This window comes from Ovis canadensis, chromosome 12 (assembly GCF_042477335.2).
Source record: "Ovis canadensis isolate MfBH-ARS-UI-01 breed Bighorn chromosome 12, ARS-UI_OviCan_v2, whole genome shotgun sequence".
Taxonomy (NCBI): Eukaryota; Metazoa; Chordata; class Mammalia; order Artiodactyla; family Bovidae; genus Ovis; species Ovis canadensis.
In genome coordinates, this window is record NC_091256.1 from 16980597 (window position 1) to 16994669 (window position 14073).

Below are 14073 nucleotides of genomic sequence, written 5' to 3' on the forward strand. Positions count from 1 at the left end.
CTACAACACCAAACACTGGGAAAACTGGTTTTGACCTGGCCTAAAAGTAATCTATGTCCATTTAATGATAGTGGAGGCAATTTTCTGCATTATATTACTTCAGATACTTATATACATTTTAAAATTTTACCAAAGTACCTCTGCATGCTGGCCTTCCTATCCATTTGCTCTTAATACACTGTATAGTATTAGATCCATCCAACTGATAATATGATAGACACTTAAAAGCCACTTGTTCTCCTGACTTATAGGAATCCTTCTCCTGATCTATGAGTACAGCATCATCAAAGGTGGGCAAGTTAACACAATTTGTGCCTGAAAGAAAAAAGAATACGCATTTGTTTAATACATCTTTAAAGATTCATAGTGATATTGATTATATTAGAGAAAATAAAGTCACATATCAAACCACGAATATTCTACAGCATTTCTCTTATACCTTGAGACAAATGTCAGAAATCTTGATTTAGTCACGTTTGACCATCTCTATATTATCAAAAATACATTATGGGAATGGTGACATTCTAAGAGGTAGAGCTGGATACTTCTTATATTTAAATTCTCTTCTCCCATGACAGCCCACCTAAATTATGAATGTTTCTATTTTTTGCTTTTATCAAAATGTTACCTTGAGTTATGTTAAATGTCTTAGAAAACTGCATATTACAAAGAGATGATTGACAAATTAACAGCAAATTGAGTAGTGATAAGAGCAGAGTTCAGCCATAGGACAGGAACAGAGACCAGAAATCTGAGATGTATATCAGAGGATGTTCAAACTGCACCCAAGATGATGAGAAAGAGATCGTTCAGAGTTATCAAACTGCCAGCCTCCACTGGATGACAAAAAAAGCAAGGGAATTCCAGAAAAACATCTACTTCTGCTTCATTGACTACACTAAAGCACTTGATTGTGTAGATCACAACAAACTGTGGAAAGTTCTTGAAGAGATGGGAATACCAGACCATCTTACCTTCCTCCTGAGAAAACTATGCAGGTGAAGAAGTATCAGTTAGATCCGTACATGGCCAATTGACTGGCTCAAAATTGGAAAAAGAGTACTTCAAGGGTGTATATTGTCATCCCGCTTATTTAACTTAAATGCAGAGCACATCATGCAAAATGTCTGGCTGGATGAAGCTCCAGCTGGCATCAAGATTGCCGGGAGAAATACCAATAACCTCAGCTATGCCTCAGATGACACCGCCTTAATGGCAGAAAGTAAAGACGAACTAAAGGGCCTCTTGGTGAAGGTGGAAGAAGAGACTGAAAAAGCTGGCTTAAAACTCAACATTCAAAAAATGGAGATCATGGCATCTGGTCCAATCACTTCATGGCAAATAGAGGGGGGAAAATGGAAACAGTGACAGACCTCGTTTTCTTGGGCTCTAAAAGCACTGTGGATGGTCACTGAAGCCATGAAATTAAAAGATGCTTGCTCCTTGGAAGAAAAGCTATGACAAACCTCAACAGTCATGTATGATTTGAGAGTTGGACAGTTCAGAAGAGTCAGGCCGAGTTCCAAAGAATTGATACTTTCGAACTATGGTGCTGGAGAAGACTCTTGAGAGTACCTTGGACTGCAAGATCAAAGCAGTCAGTCCTAAAAGAAATCGACCCTGAATATTCATTCAAAGGACTGATGTTGAAGCTGAAGCTCCAATACTTTGTTCACCTGATACGAAGAGCCAACATATTGGAAAAGACCCTGATGCTGGGAAAGATTGAGGGCAGGAGGAGAAGGGGACAGCAAACGATGAGATGGTTGAATGGCATCACCAATTCAATGGACATTAGTTTAAGCAAACACCAGGAGACGGTGAAGGACAGGGATGCCTAGCTTGCTACAGTCCATAGGGTCACAAAGAGTCAGAAACGACTGAATGACTGAACTACAACAACAAATCAAACTTTTATTATTTCTAGGGTTATTAATTCTCTACCAGAATTCAGAACTTTTCATAGATACTTTGTTAAATTCTACAATTACTGCTTAATTTCATATTTTGGCCATTTATGCTTTGAATTAAAAGATATTTGTCAGCTTTAGAATAAAAGGAAAAATACTATACTTATGCAATCTTGTGGACGAGACCATTGCCCCCCTAAACATCTTATAGATGCAGGTCCATCAGTTCCAAACCCTTCATCACAGTCATAAGTAACTTCTTCTCCATATTGGTAACTGTCGTTCTTGTGAGATACAACACCATTCTCAATATAAGGTGGAACTCCACAGGGAAGTCCTGGGAAGACATGAAAGAATGAATTCATGTTTTGCTATCTTTGAAATTTAATTTGATGTACTGGTCAACATAGTTGGTAGTGTTACTTGAAAATAATAAATCCTTATACAGGAACTTCCATGACATGGGAGGCAAATGCACAAATTTTTCCTAAAATTACCATTCTGGTGTGTGTCCACTTGAGCAAGAACTTGAAACTGAAATTTCCAATATATGAAAGAAACCATCAGTGCTTCTCTAACCAGTCATGAATAATGAAAGAAAAACACATTGAGACTCCACACATCATCTTAGGAAACGTACTATATATTGTAAGAAATTAAAAGGGACATTTTAGGGAAGACATAGGACATTTTTTTGAAACTTAAATAGATAGGAATATAAATAGGTTTACTAATATAAATAGTTAGGTTTGGTTTTATTGCATATCCAGGGCTAATACAAAATAATTGCCAGATTGAAAAGCGATTCTCTATAGAACAAATAATATTAATAACAAAAATGATTAATTTTATATGTCAAATTTGATTTAATATATAAATATATACATTTTATTTTAATACATAAATGACCTATAAATAGATAAGTTACTTGATGTATTTAGAAATCTAATGGATCGAGTCTCATGACTTTGATGACAATTGATTAGTTTTAATGAATGGTACTGAAAATAGATTTTGGTTTGCCTAGTGTCCTCACCTACACACTGAGGTGGAGAGCTCCACTTTCCCATGTGGCATATTATCACATTATTTTCAGGTATCTCGAAGCCTTCTTTACAAGTATAACTTAACTTCGTGCCATGTGCATACAGCCTTTGTTCACGTATTTCTCTCCTTTCTCCTGCAGAGCTAGATGAGTTAACGGTCCCATGGTCTATTTGAGGTGGTTGAGAACATCCAATTTTTTCTAAATGAAGTACAGAGGTCAAAGAGTAAAGTACAAATATAATCTTTAAATTTAACATGTTAATACAATCAAATATTACTTTGGATTTTAAAATAAGAATAAAAAGAAAAGAATACTCAGAACAATTTACAGAATTTTAAAACTGACAGATATTTGAAACTTGCAAGCTATTTGTCTCCATAAACACTATGCTACTACCACTTGTTCAATATGCCCCTTCATCCTTTTTTAAATGAATTTCTTATTGAAATGTTGGATGTATAACAGTATGTTAGCTTCAAATGGGCTACAGAATGATTTTACTTTTACATACATTATAAAATGACTAACAATATGTCTAGTAACAATATTTTCTAACAAATTTACTACAATATTATTGACCATATTCTGTATGCTGTATATTATATCCCCCTGGCTTCCTTATTACATAACTGGAGTTTGTACTTTATTTTTTTTTTATTTTTTTTTTATTTTTTTTATCTTTAATTCTTACATACGTTCCCAAAAATGACCCCCCCTCCCACCTCCCTCCCCACAACATCTCTCTGGGTCATCCCCATGCACCCGCCCCAAGCATGCTGCATCCTGCGTCAGACATGGACTGGCGATTCAATTCCTACATGATAGTATACATGTTAGAATTCCCATTCTCCCAAATCATCCCACCCTCTCCCTCTCCCTCTGAGTCCAAAAGTCCGTTATACCCATCTGTGTCTTTTTTCCTGTCTTGCATACAGGGTCGTCATTGCCATCTTCCTAAATTCCATATATATGTGTTAGTATACTGTATTGGTGTTTTGCTTTCTGGCTTACTTCACTCTGTATAATTGGCTCCAGTTTCATCCATCTCATCAGAACTGATTCAAATGAATTCTTTTTAACGGCTGAGTAATACTCCATTGTGTATATGTACCACAGCTTTCTTGTCCATTCATCTGCTGATGGACATCTAGGTTGTTTCCATGTCCTGGCTATTATAAACAGTGCTGCGATGAACATTGGGGTACATGTGTCTCTTTCAATTCTGGTTTCCTCGGTGTGTATGCCCAGCAGTGGGATTGCTGGGTCATAAGGTAGTTCTATTTACAATTTTTTAAGGAATCTCCACACTGTTCTCCATAGTGGCTGTACTAGTTTGCATTCCCACCAACAGTGTAGGAGGGTTCCCTTTTCTCCACACCCTCTCCAGCATTTATTGCTTGCAGATTTTTGGATCGCAGCCATTCTGACTGGTGTGAAGTGGTACCTCATTGTGGTTTTGATTTGCATTTCTCTAATAATGAGTGATGTTGAGCATCTTTTCATGTGTTTGTTAGCCATCCGTATGTCTTCTTTGGAGAAATGTCTATTTAGTTCTTTGGCCCATTTTTTGATTGGGTCGTTTATTTTTCTGGAGTTGAGCTGCATAAGTTGCTTGTATATTTTTGAGACAAACAATTTGTATGGAAATACAAAAAACCTCGAATAGCCAAAGCAATCTTGAGAAAGAAGAATGGAACGGGAGGAATCAACTTGCCTGACTTCAGGCTCTACTACAAAGCCACAGTCATCAAGACAGTATGGTACTGGCACAAAGACAGACATATAGATCAATGGAACAAAATAGAAAGCCCAGAAATAAATCCACACACATATGGACACCTTATCTTTGACAAAGGAGGCAAGAATATACAATGGAGTAAAGACAATCTCTTTAACAAGTGGTGCTGGGAAAACTGGTCAACCACTTGTAAAAGAATGAAACTAGATCACTTTCTAACACCGTACACAAAAATAAACTCAAAATGGATTAAAGATCTAAATGTAAGATCAGAAACTATAAAACTCCTAGAGGAGAATATAGGCAAAACACTCTCAGAAATAAATCACAGCAGGATCCTCTATGATCCACCTCCCAGAATTCTGGAAATAAAAGCAAAAATAAACAAATGGGATCTAATTAAAATTAAAAGCTTCTGCACAACAAAGGAAACTATAAGCAAGGTGAAAAGACAGCCTTCTGAATGGGAGAAAATAATAGCAAATGAAGCAACTGGAGTTTGTACTTTAAAATCCCCTGTATCTATTTTGCCAACCCCCTCCTCCTTTCTTGCAACTCACTAATTTTCTGTATCTGTATGAGCCTGTTTTCCTTTGATTTTTAGATTCCACAAATAAGTGAAATCATGTGGCATTTGTCTTTTTCTATCTGACCTACATCTCTTAGAATAAATACATCCTAGACATATCCACCTTGTTGCAAATGGAAATCTTTCATATTTTATGGCTTGGTCATAGTTCATATAGTGTGTATATATATAACGCCTTCTTTATCTACGTATATATCAGTGGACTCTTTAGGCGGCTTCCAAACCTTGGTTATTGTGTGTAATGCTGCAGTGAACACTGGAGTGCATATATCTTTTTAGATTAGTGTTTTCGGTTCCTATGAATAAATACCCAGTAGTGGATTAGCTGGATCATATGGCAGTTCTAGTTTTAATTTTTAAAGGAAATTCCACATTCTTTTTCACAGCAACTCTGCCAGTTTACAATCCCACCAACCGTGGCACATAGATTCCCTTTTCTCCACATCTTTGACAACACTTGATGTTGTCCTTTTCATGGTAGCCATTATGACAGGTGTGAAGGGACATCACACTATGGCTGCAATATGTTTTTCCTGGATACAGTAGTCTTGCCTGCAAGTTTTTTTTTTCCTTTCATTACTTTGTATATGTTGTGCCAGTCCACTGTGACCTAAAAAATATTCTTCAGAAGCTGTTGATACTTGTTAGGGTCTCTGGAAGGAGACGGTGACAGAGGATGATATGGTTGGGTGGCAGCACCGTTTCAATGGACATGAACTTGGGCAAACTCTGGGAGATGGTGAGAGACAGGATAGCCTGGCATGTTGCAGTACAGGGGGTCGCAGTGAGTTGGACATGACTTGGCAACTGAACAACAAATTTCTTTTAATTAATTTTTAATTTAATTTTTTAATTTTAATTGGAGGCTAATTACTTTACAATATTGTGGTGGTTTCTGCCATACATTGACACGAATCAGCCATGGGTGTACCCCCATCCCGAACCCCCCTCCCACCTCCCTCCCTATCCCACCCCTCTGCATTGTCCCAGTGCACCAGCTTTGAGTGCCCTGTTTCATGCGTTGAACTTGGACTGATGATCTATTTCACATATGGTAATATACATGTTTCAATGCTATTCTCTCAAATCATCCCCCCTCACCTTCTCCCACAGAGACTAAAAATCTGTTCTTTATATCTGTGTCTCTTTTGCTGTCTCGTGTATAGGATCTTTCTAAATTCCTTATATATGCATTAATATACTGTATCGGTGTTTTTCTTTCTGACTTATATCACTCTGTATAATAGGCTCCAGTTTCATACACCTCATTAGAACTGATTCCAATGCAGTCTTTTTAATAGCTGAGTATTATTCTGTTGTGCATATTTACCACTACTTTCTTATCCATTCGTCTGCTGATGGACATCTAGGTTGGCTCCATGTCTTAGCTATTGTAAACTGTGCTTTGATGAACATTGGGGTACATGCGTCTCTTTCAATTCTGTTTTCTTCAACGGGTATGCCCAGCAGTGGGATTACTTGGTCATATGGCAGATCTGTTTTCTTTTTTTTTTTTTTTAAGGAATCTCCACACTGTTACCCATAGTGGTTGTAGTAGTTTGCATTCCCACCAACAGTGTAAGAGGGTTCCCTTTTCTCCACACTTTCTCCTGCATTAGACTTTTAGATAGCAGCCATTATGACTGGCATGAGATGGTACCTCATTGTGGTTTTGATTTGTAGTTCTCTGACAATGAGTGATGCTGAGCACTTTTTCATGTGTTTGTTAGCCATCTGTATGTCTTCTTTGGAAAAGTGTCTGCTTAGTGCTTTGGCTCATTTTTGGATTGGGTTGTTTTCCTGGTATTGAGCTGCATGAGTTGTTTCTATCATTTTGAGGTTAGTTCTTTGTCAGTTGCTTTGTTTGCTATTATTTTCTCCAATTCTGAAGGCAGACACCTTGCTTAGAATTTTCTTCGTTGTGCAACAGCTTTTACGTTTAATTAGGTCTCATTTGTTTATTTTTGCTTTTATTTCCATTACTCTGTGAGGTAGGTCATAGAGGATCTTGCTGTGATTTATGTCAAAGAGTGTTTTGCCTATGTTTTCCTGGAGGAGTTTTATAGGTTCTGATCTTATATTTAGATCTTAAATCCATTTTGAGTTTACTTTTGTGTATGGTGTTGGAAAGTGTTCTAGTTTCCTTCTTTTATAGATGGTTGACCACTTTTCTCAGCACCATTTGTTAAAGAGATTGTGTTTACTCCACTGTATATTTTTGCCTCCTTTGTCAAAGATAAGGTGTCCGCAGGTGCATGGGTTTATCACTGGGCTTTCTATTTTGTTCCATTGATCTATATTTCTGGCTTTGTACCAGTACAATACTATCTTGATGACTGTACAGCTTTGTAGTATAGTCTGAAGTCAGGCAGGTTGATTCCTCCAGTTCCATTCTTATTTCTCAAGATTGCTTTGGCTATTCGAGGGTGTTTTTTTTTTTTTTAATTTCCATACAGATTGTGAAATTATTTGTTTTAGTTTTGTGAAAAAAATGTTGTTGGAGCTTGATAGGGATTGCACTGAATCTATAGATTGCTTTGAGCAGTATACTCATTTTCAGTATATTGATTCTTCTGATCCATGAACATGGTATATTTCTCCATCTATTTGTGTCATCTTTGATTTCCTTCATCACTGTTTTATAGCTTTCCATGTATAGGTCTTTTGTTTCTTTAGGTAGATTTATTCCTAAGTATTTTATTCATTTCATCACAGTGGTGAATGCGATTGTTTCCTTAATTTCTCTGTTTTCTCATTGTTAGTGTATAGGAATGCAAGAGATTTCTGTGTATTAATTTTATATCCTGCAAATTTACTATATTCATTGATTAGCTCTAGTAATTTTCTCATGGTGTCTTTAGCGTTTTCTATGTAGAGGATCGTGTCATCTGCAAAAGATGAGAGTTTTGCTTCTTCTTTTCCAATCTAGATTCCTTTATTTCCTTTTCTTCTCTGAGTGCTGTGGATAAAACTTCCAAAACTATGTTGAATAGTAGTGGTGAGAGTGAGCACTCTTGTCCTGTTCCTCACTTTAGGGGAAATGATTTCAATTTTTTGCCATTGAGGATAATGTTTGGTGTGGGTTTATCATATATGGCTTTTATTATGTTGAGGTATGTTCCTTCTATGCCTTCTTTCTGGACGGTTTTTATCATAAATGGATGTTGAGTTTTGTTAAAGGCTTTCTCTGCATCTATTGAAATAATCATACGGGTTTTTTTCCTTCAATTTATTAATGTGGTGTATGACATTGATTGATTTGTGAATATTGAGGAATCCTTGCATCCTTGAGATAAAGCCCATTTGATCATGATGTATGATCTTTTTAATATGTTGTTAGATTCTGTTTGCTAGAATTTTTTTAAGGATTTTTGCACATATGTTCATCAGTGGTATTGGCCTTTAGTGTTCTTTTTCTGTGGCATCTTTGTCTGGTTTTGGAATTAGGGTGATGTTGGCCTCACAGAATGAGTTTGGGAGTTTACCTTCCTCTGTATTTTTCTGGAAGCGTCTGAGTAGGATAGGTGTTGAAAAGAAAAGTGAAAGTGAAGTTGTTAAGTCGTGTCCGACTCTTTGCGACCCCATGGACTGTAGCCTACCAGGCTTCTCCATCTGTGGGATGTTCTAGGCAAGAGTATTGGAGTGGGTTGCCATTTCCTTCTCCAAGGGATCTTACCTACCCAGGGATTGAACACAGGTCTACCACATTGCAGGCAGATGCTTTATCCTCTGAGCCACCAGGGAAGGATAGGTGTTAGCTCATCTCTAAATTTTTGATAAATTCACCTATGAAGCCATCTGGTCCTGGGCTTTCGTTTCTTGGAAAATTTTTGATTCCAGTTTCTATTTCCATGCTTGTGATGGGTCTGTTAAGATTTTCTCTTTCTTCCTGGTTCAGTTTTGGAAGGTTATACTTTTCTCGGAATTCGTCCATTTCTTCCAAGTTGTCTATTTTATCGGCTTATAGTTGCTGATAGTAGTCACTTATGTTCCTTTGTATTTCTGTGTTGCCTGCTCTGATTTCTCCATTTTCATTTCTAATTTTATTGATTTCTTTTCCCTTTTTTTCTTGATGAGTCTGGCTAATGGTTTGTCTATTTTATTTATCTTCTCAAAGAACTAGCTTTTAGTTTTTGGGTGTGTTTTTTTTGTTTGTTTGTTTTGCTATAGTCTCCTTTGTTTCTTCTTCATTTATTTGTGCCCTAATTTTTATGATTTTCTTCCTTATACTATACCTGGGGTTCATATTTTTCTAGTTGCTTTAGGTGTAAAGTTAGGTTATTTATTTTTGTCTTGTTTCTTGAGGTAAGCTTGTAAAGCTATGAACCTTCCCCTTAGCACTCTTTTTACTGATTCCCATATGTCTTCAGTTGTTGTGTTTTCATTTTCATTTGTTTCTATGCATATTTTGATTTCCTTTTTGATTTCTTCCATTATTTTGTTAGTGATTAAGAATCATGTAACTTAACATCCATATGTTTGTATTTTTAATAGTTTCTTTTTCCTGTAGTTGACATCTAATCTTACCACATTGTGATCAGAAAAGATCTCTGAAAGGATTTCAATTTTTTTGAATTTACCAAGGCTAGATTTATGGCCCAGGATGTGATGTATCCTGGAGAATGGCCCTTGTGCACTTGAGAAAAAGGTGAAATGCACTGCTTGGGGGTGAAATGTCCTATAGATATCAATTAGGTCTATCTGGTCCATTGTATCATTTAAAGTTTGCGTTTCCTTGCTAATTTTCTGTTTGGATGACATGTCCATACGTGTGAGTGGGGTATAAAATCTCCCACTATTAATGTGTTATTATTCATTTCTCCTTTCATACTTGTTAGCATTTGCCTTCTGTATTGAGCTGCTCCTATGTTGGGTGCATATATATATATATATATATATATATATATATATATATAATTGTTATATCTTCTTTTTGGATTGATCCTTTGATCATTAGGTAGTGTCTTTGTCTCTTTTCACAGCCTTTATTTCAGTCTATTTTATCTGATATGAGTATTGCTACTCCTGCTTTCTTTTGGTCTCCATTTGCATGAAATATCTTTTCCCACCCTTTCACTTTCACTCTGTACGTGTCCCTTGTTTTCAGGTGGGTCTCTTTTAGACAGCATATATAGGGGTCTTGTTTTTGTATCCATTCACCCAGTCTTTGTCTTTTGGTTGGGGCATTCAACCCATTTGCATTTAAGGTAATTACTGATAAGTATGATCACATTGCCATTTACTTTGGAACAATAACATTATTAATTTTTTTCCATTAAATGATAATGTGTCCTGGTATGGACCTCTTCAGGTTCATCTCTTTTTGGGACTGTCTGATTTCAAGACCTGAATGTCTCTTTCCTTCCCCACGTTAGAAAAGGTCAGCTATTATTTCTTCAAATAAGTCTCTGTCTCTCTCTGTTTTAGATCCCCATAATGAGAATGGTACTGATGTTGTCCCAGATGTCTGTTAACCTATCCTCATTTTATAAATTCTTTTTCCTTTGTCCTATGCTGTTTGGGAAGTTTCCACTACCCTGTCTTCCAGATCTCTGATCCATTCTTCTGAATCCTCTAAACTACTAAAGATTTTCGTTAGTGTATTTTTCATCTCAGCTGTTGTATCCTTCAGCACTGTTTAGTCTTTATATTTTTCTTATTCTTAAAATTCTGCTTTCATCCATTCTTCTCTAGAGTCCACTGAACATCTTTATGGTCATTACTTTAAATGCTTTATTGGGTAGGTAGATTGCTTATCTTAACTTTGTTTACTAACTTTTCTCAGATGTTGTCTTATTCCTTCATTTGGAATGCATTTCTCTGTCTCCTGATTTTACCTAACTGTGTTTATTTCTTAGAGTTAGGTGTATTCCTGATCTCAGAGAAGTAGTCTTATGCAGAAGTCTATGGAGCCCAACAGAATGGTCCCCTCTGTAGGATCTGTGCAGCAGATCTAGATGATATAGGGGTGCCCTTCTGTTGTGTCAGTGCCAACTACTCTGGGTGCACTGGTAGGCAAGGTTCCCACCTCCTCCCCAGGTGCCTGACAGACTGTGCCTTATGTGGTGGCTGCCAGCCCACTCATAGGCAGGATGAAGGGTTGATGGAACTGGCTTCAGGGCCTAAGCGCACTTGAGCTACTGATATCACACCCAAGAGCAGGGTGAGATGCAGGTGTAGCAGCTGTGGAGCCCAGTGGAGTCTGGGGTTGGTGTTGTCATGCCGGTGAGTTGTTAAGCCTCTGGTGCTAGTAAGTTATGTATGTGTGTGTTAGGGAGAACTCTAAAGTGGTACTTGTCTCTCATGATGGCTGGTACCAGTATCTATGATCCCATTGTCTCCTATCTCTCTAGAAGTTTCACAAAGAAAAACAAATTAGTCTAACCCAAGCTTCTTTTCCATTGATGCCACTTCACTGGGACACAGAGTATGTGAGATTTTGTATTCCCTTAAAGAACAGAAGAAGCTCTGTTTCCTAACGCCCTCTGGCTTTCTTGTGCACAAGTTACTCTGGACTTCTAAGTCAGAATTTCTGGGGGCTTATTTTTCAGGACCATGACTCCCAGGCTGGGCAGCCCAGTTGTCCCTTCATTCTTGTCTTTTGATCATCAGGAATAAAATTTGCATAAACATAAAATGTACCTGTTATTTGCACAGTAGCCCAAGGAGTTTGTCTGTGTTTCACATCAGAAGTGAAAGAGTGTTCATCAATTCATAAACTGAAACTGTGATTTACTGTTTCAAGATAAATTGGAAGAAAGAGAGAGGACTTCATCTTGCTGATCCATACAAAGATTGTGTGCATGCTCAGTCACTTAGTCATGTCCACTCTTTGTGACCCAGTGGACTCTAGTCCACCAGCTTCCTCTGTCCATGGAATTTCCCAGGCAAGAACACTGGAGTGGGTTGCCACCCTCCTCCCCAGGGGATCTTCCCCATCCAGGATTTGAACCCATATCTTCTGCATCTCTTGCATTGCAAGAGTTTCTTTACCACTGAGCCACCATGGAAGGATACAAAGCTTAGAGGAGTATTAATCTTCTTTAAAGAATATTTTAAACAAACTTATGCATGCACTGCTTACCAATACAACGTGGGATTGACTGCCATCTCCCATCCTTGCACACAATTTCTTCTGCATCTTGAATTAAATAATTTTCTTTACATAGAATTGATATTTTTTCTCCATCCTGATATTTCACTGTAGTTGTCATACCTCGAGCATTGGGAATTTGAGGTGGAGGTGGGCATGTTTGTATTTGTGCTTCTGAAAATATTAAATTTAGATTTCTTGATTAAAAATCATAAGTTCAAATATTAAAGGAAAATTTTTCAATAAACAGAAAGCTCTAATGTTATATCATAAATGATCAAATAATATGATACTCTGTAATTATACTCTTAAGCTTGTTTAGCACTTCAGTATATCACATTTGGTTCATTGTCTCATGGTCTTAGTTTCTTCCTTTTATTCTTCCTGTGCTCAATCTTGCATGATTTACATAAAACGGATTTTATGTTTTTTCTAACCTTTAGAATGCCCTAATTGAATTGCTCACTCAGTTATAGGTACTGAGGAAAAACTTATCAGGGTCATTGTCGGGTTTTTGTTTGTTTGTTTGTTTGTTTTTTAAGCAGGTATTCATGATCAGATATTTTGGAATTAGATTGAAGCCCTCACAAATTTTTCTATCATGGGAGTTGATTAGCCAGATGAGAAACTACATTTAGTTAATAACCTATTAATTTGATGCTGATTCTTGAACAAGGTAAGAGTTAGATATGTTCACTGGGATTTAGAGTGTATTGTTTACAGTAGAGTACTCTCCTGGAGGTACAATTCACTAGCTTGCCTGCACTATTCAATGATATATACATAGATGAATGAACCCTCTTTAATGGATTGGCAAGCCTGGCTTTTTCTATGTGACCAGAGGGTATAAAAGATCCCTCTGTAAACTGTGTCTGAGTCCATCAAATGGAGATACCTCAAATATCCAATTCATAATCTAAAGACAAAGCCTGTTCTGCTCAACTGAGGGAAGACTGTGTGAATACACCTGGAAGAATTTGGAGCCCTCTATGACTCCTTGGTTTTGCTTTCTCCTGTCATACTTCATTTCTATTTCATTAGAAACACTATGCAAGTATAGGCTGGAAACTCATAAATCCTTTCAGGGATCTAACATTTTGTATTAAATTCAGGGAAATATTTGACTGAATACACTTTATTCATCATTAGTAATACCATCAGATTTTCTATGCTGATCTAAGTCAACAGGAGTATTTTTTGTGCTGTGTTGTGCTTAATCACTCAGTTATGTCAGACTCTTTGTGACCCCATGGACTACAATCTGCCAGGCTCCTCTGTCCATAAGGATTCTGGATTCTCCAGGCAAGAATACTTGAGTGGGTTGCCTTGCCCTCCTCCAATGGATCTTCCCAACACAGGACTTGAATCGAGGTCTCCTGCAACTCGGGTGGATTCTTTACCATCAGAGCCACCAGGAAAGACTTGGAATATTTTATGTTTCATCACAAATATTTCTCTTATTTCTGTTTTAACTATTTTGACATTTTTATCAATGTATTTTCAAGAATTTATTTTCTTTTATGTCTGATGTTTAAACATTTTTGTCCTAATAATTTTAATTTGTTAAAAGTCTTACAAAAGTTAGTCTATACACCACATTTCCCCATAAACTGAATCTTTTGCAAATCAGCTATTTATACTTTTTAGCTTATTATAAAAATTGACATTTTACTTTTAGGTTTTTTTTTCTTTCTA

General features: G+C 36.9%; 1 protein-coding gene across 2 annotated transcripts in view; it reads right to left on the reverse strand.

Annotated features, from left to right (window-relative positions):
* LOC138416344 (complement factor H) overlaps positions 1–14073 on the reverse strand; it is a 112891-nt gene that overhangs the window by 15143 nt on the left and 83675 nt on the right. For both annotated transcript variants that reach the window (XR_011247633.1, XM_069545282.1), the window contains exons 16-19: positions 12370–12552; positions 2947–3156; positions 2074–2247; positions 139–315 (exon numbers count right to left, since the gene is read on the reverse strand). Coding sequence is in view for 1 of the 2 variants with exons in the window: in XM_069545282.1 (XP_069401383.1) it covers positions 139–315; positions 2074–2247; positions 2947–3156; positions 12370–12552 (744 nt within the window). In the remaining variant the exon portion in view is untranslated. The remainder of the gene's footprint in view (positions 1–138; positions 316–2073; positions 2248–2946; positions 3157–12369; positions 12553–14073) is intronic.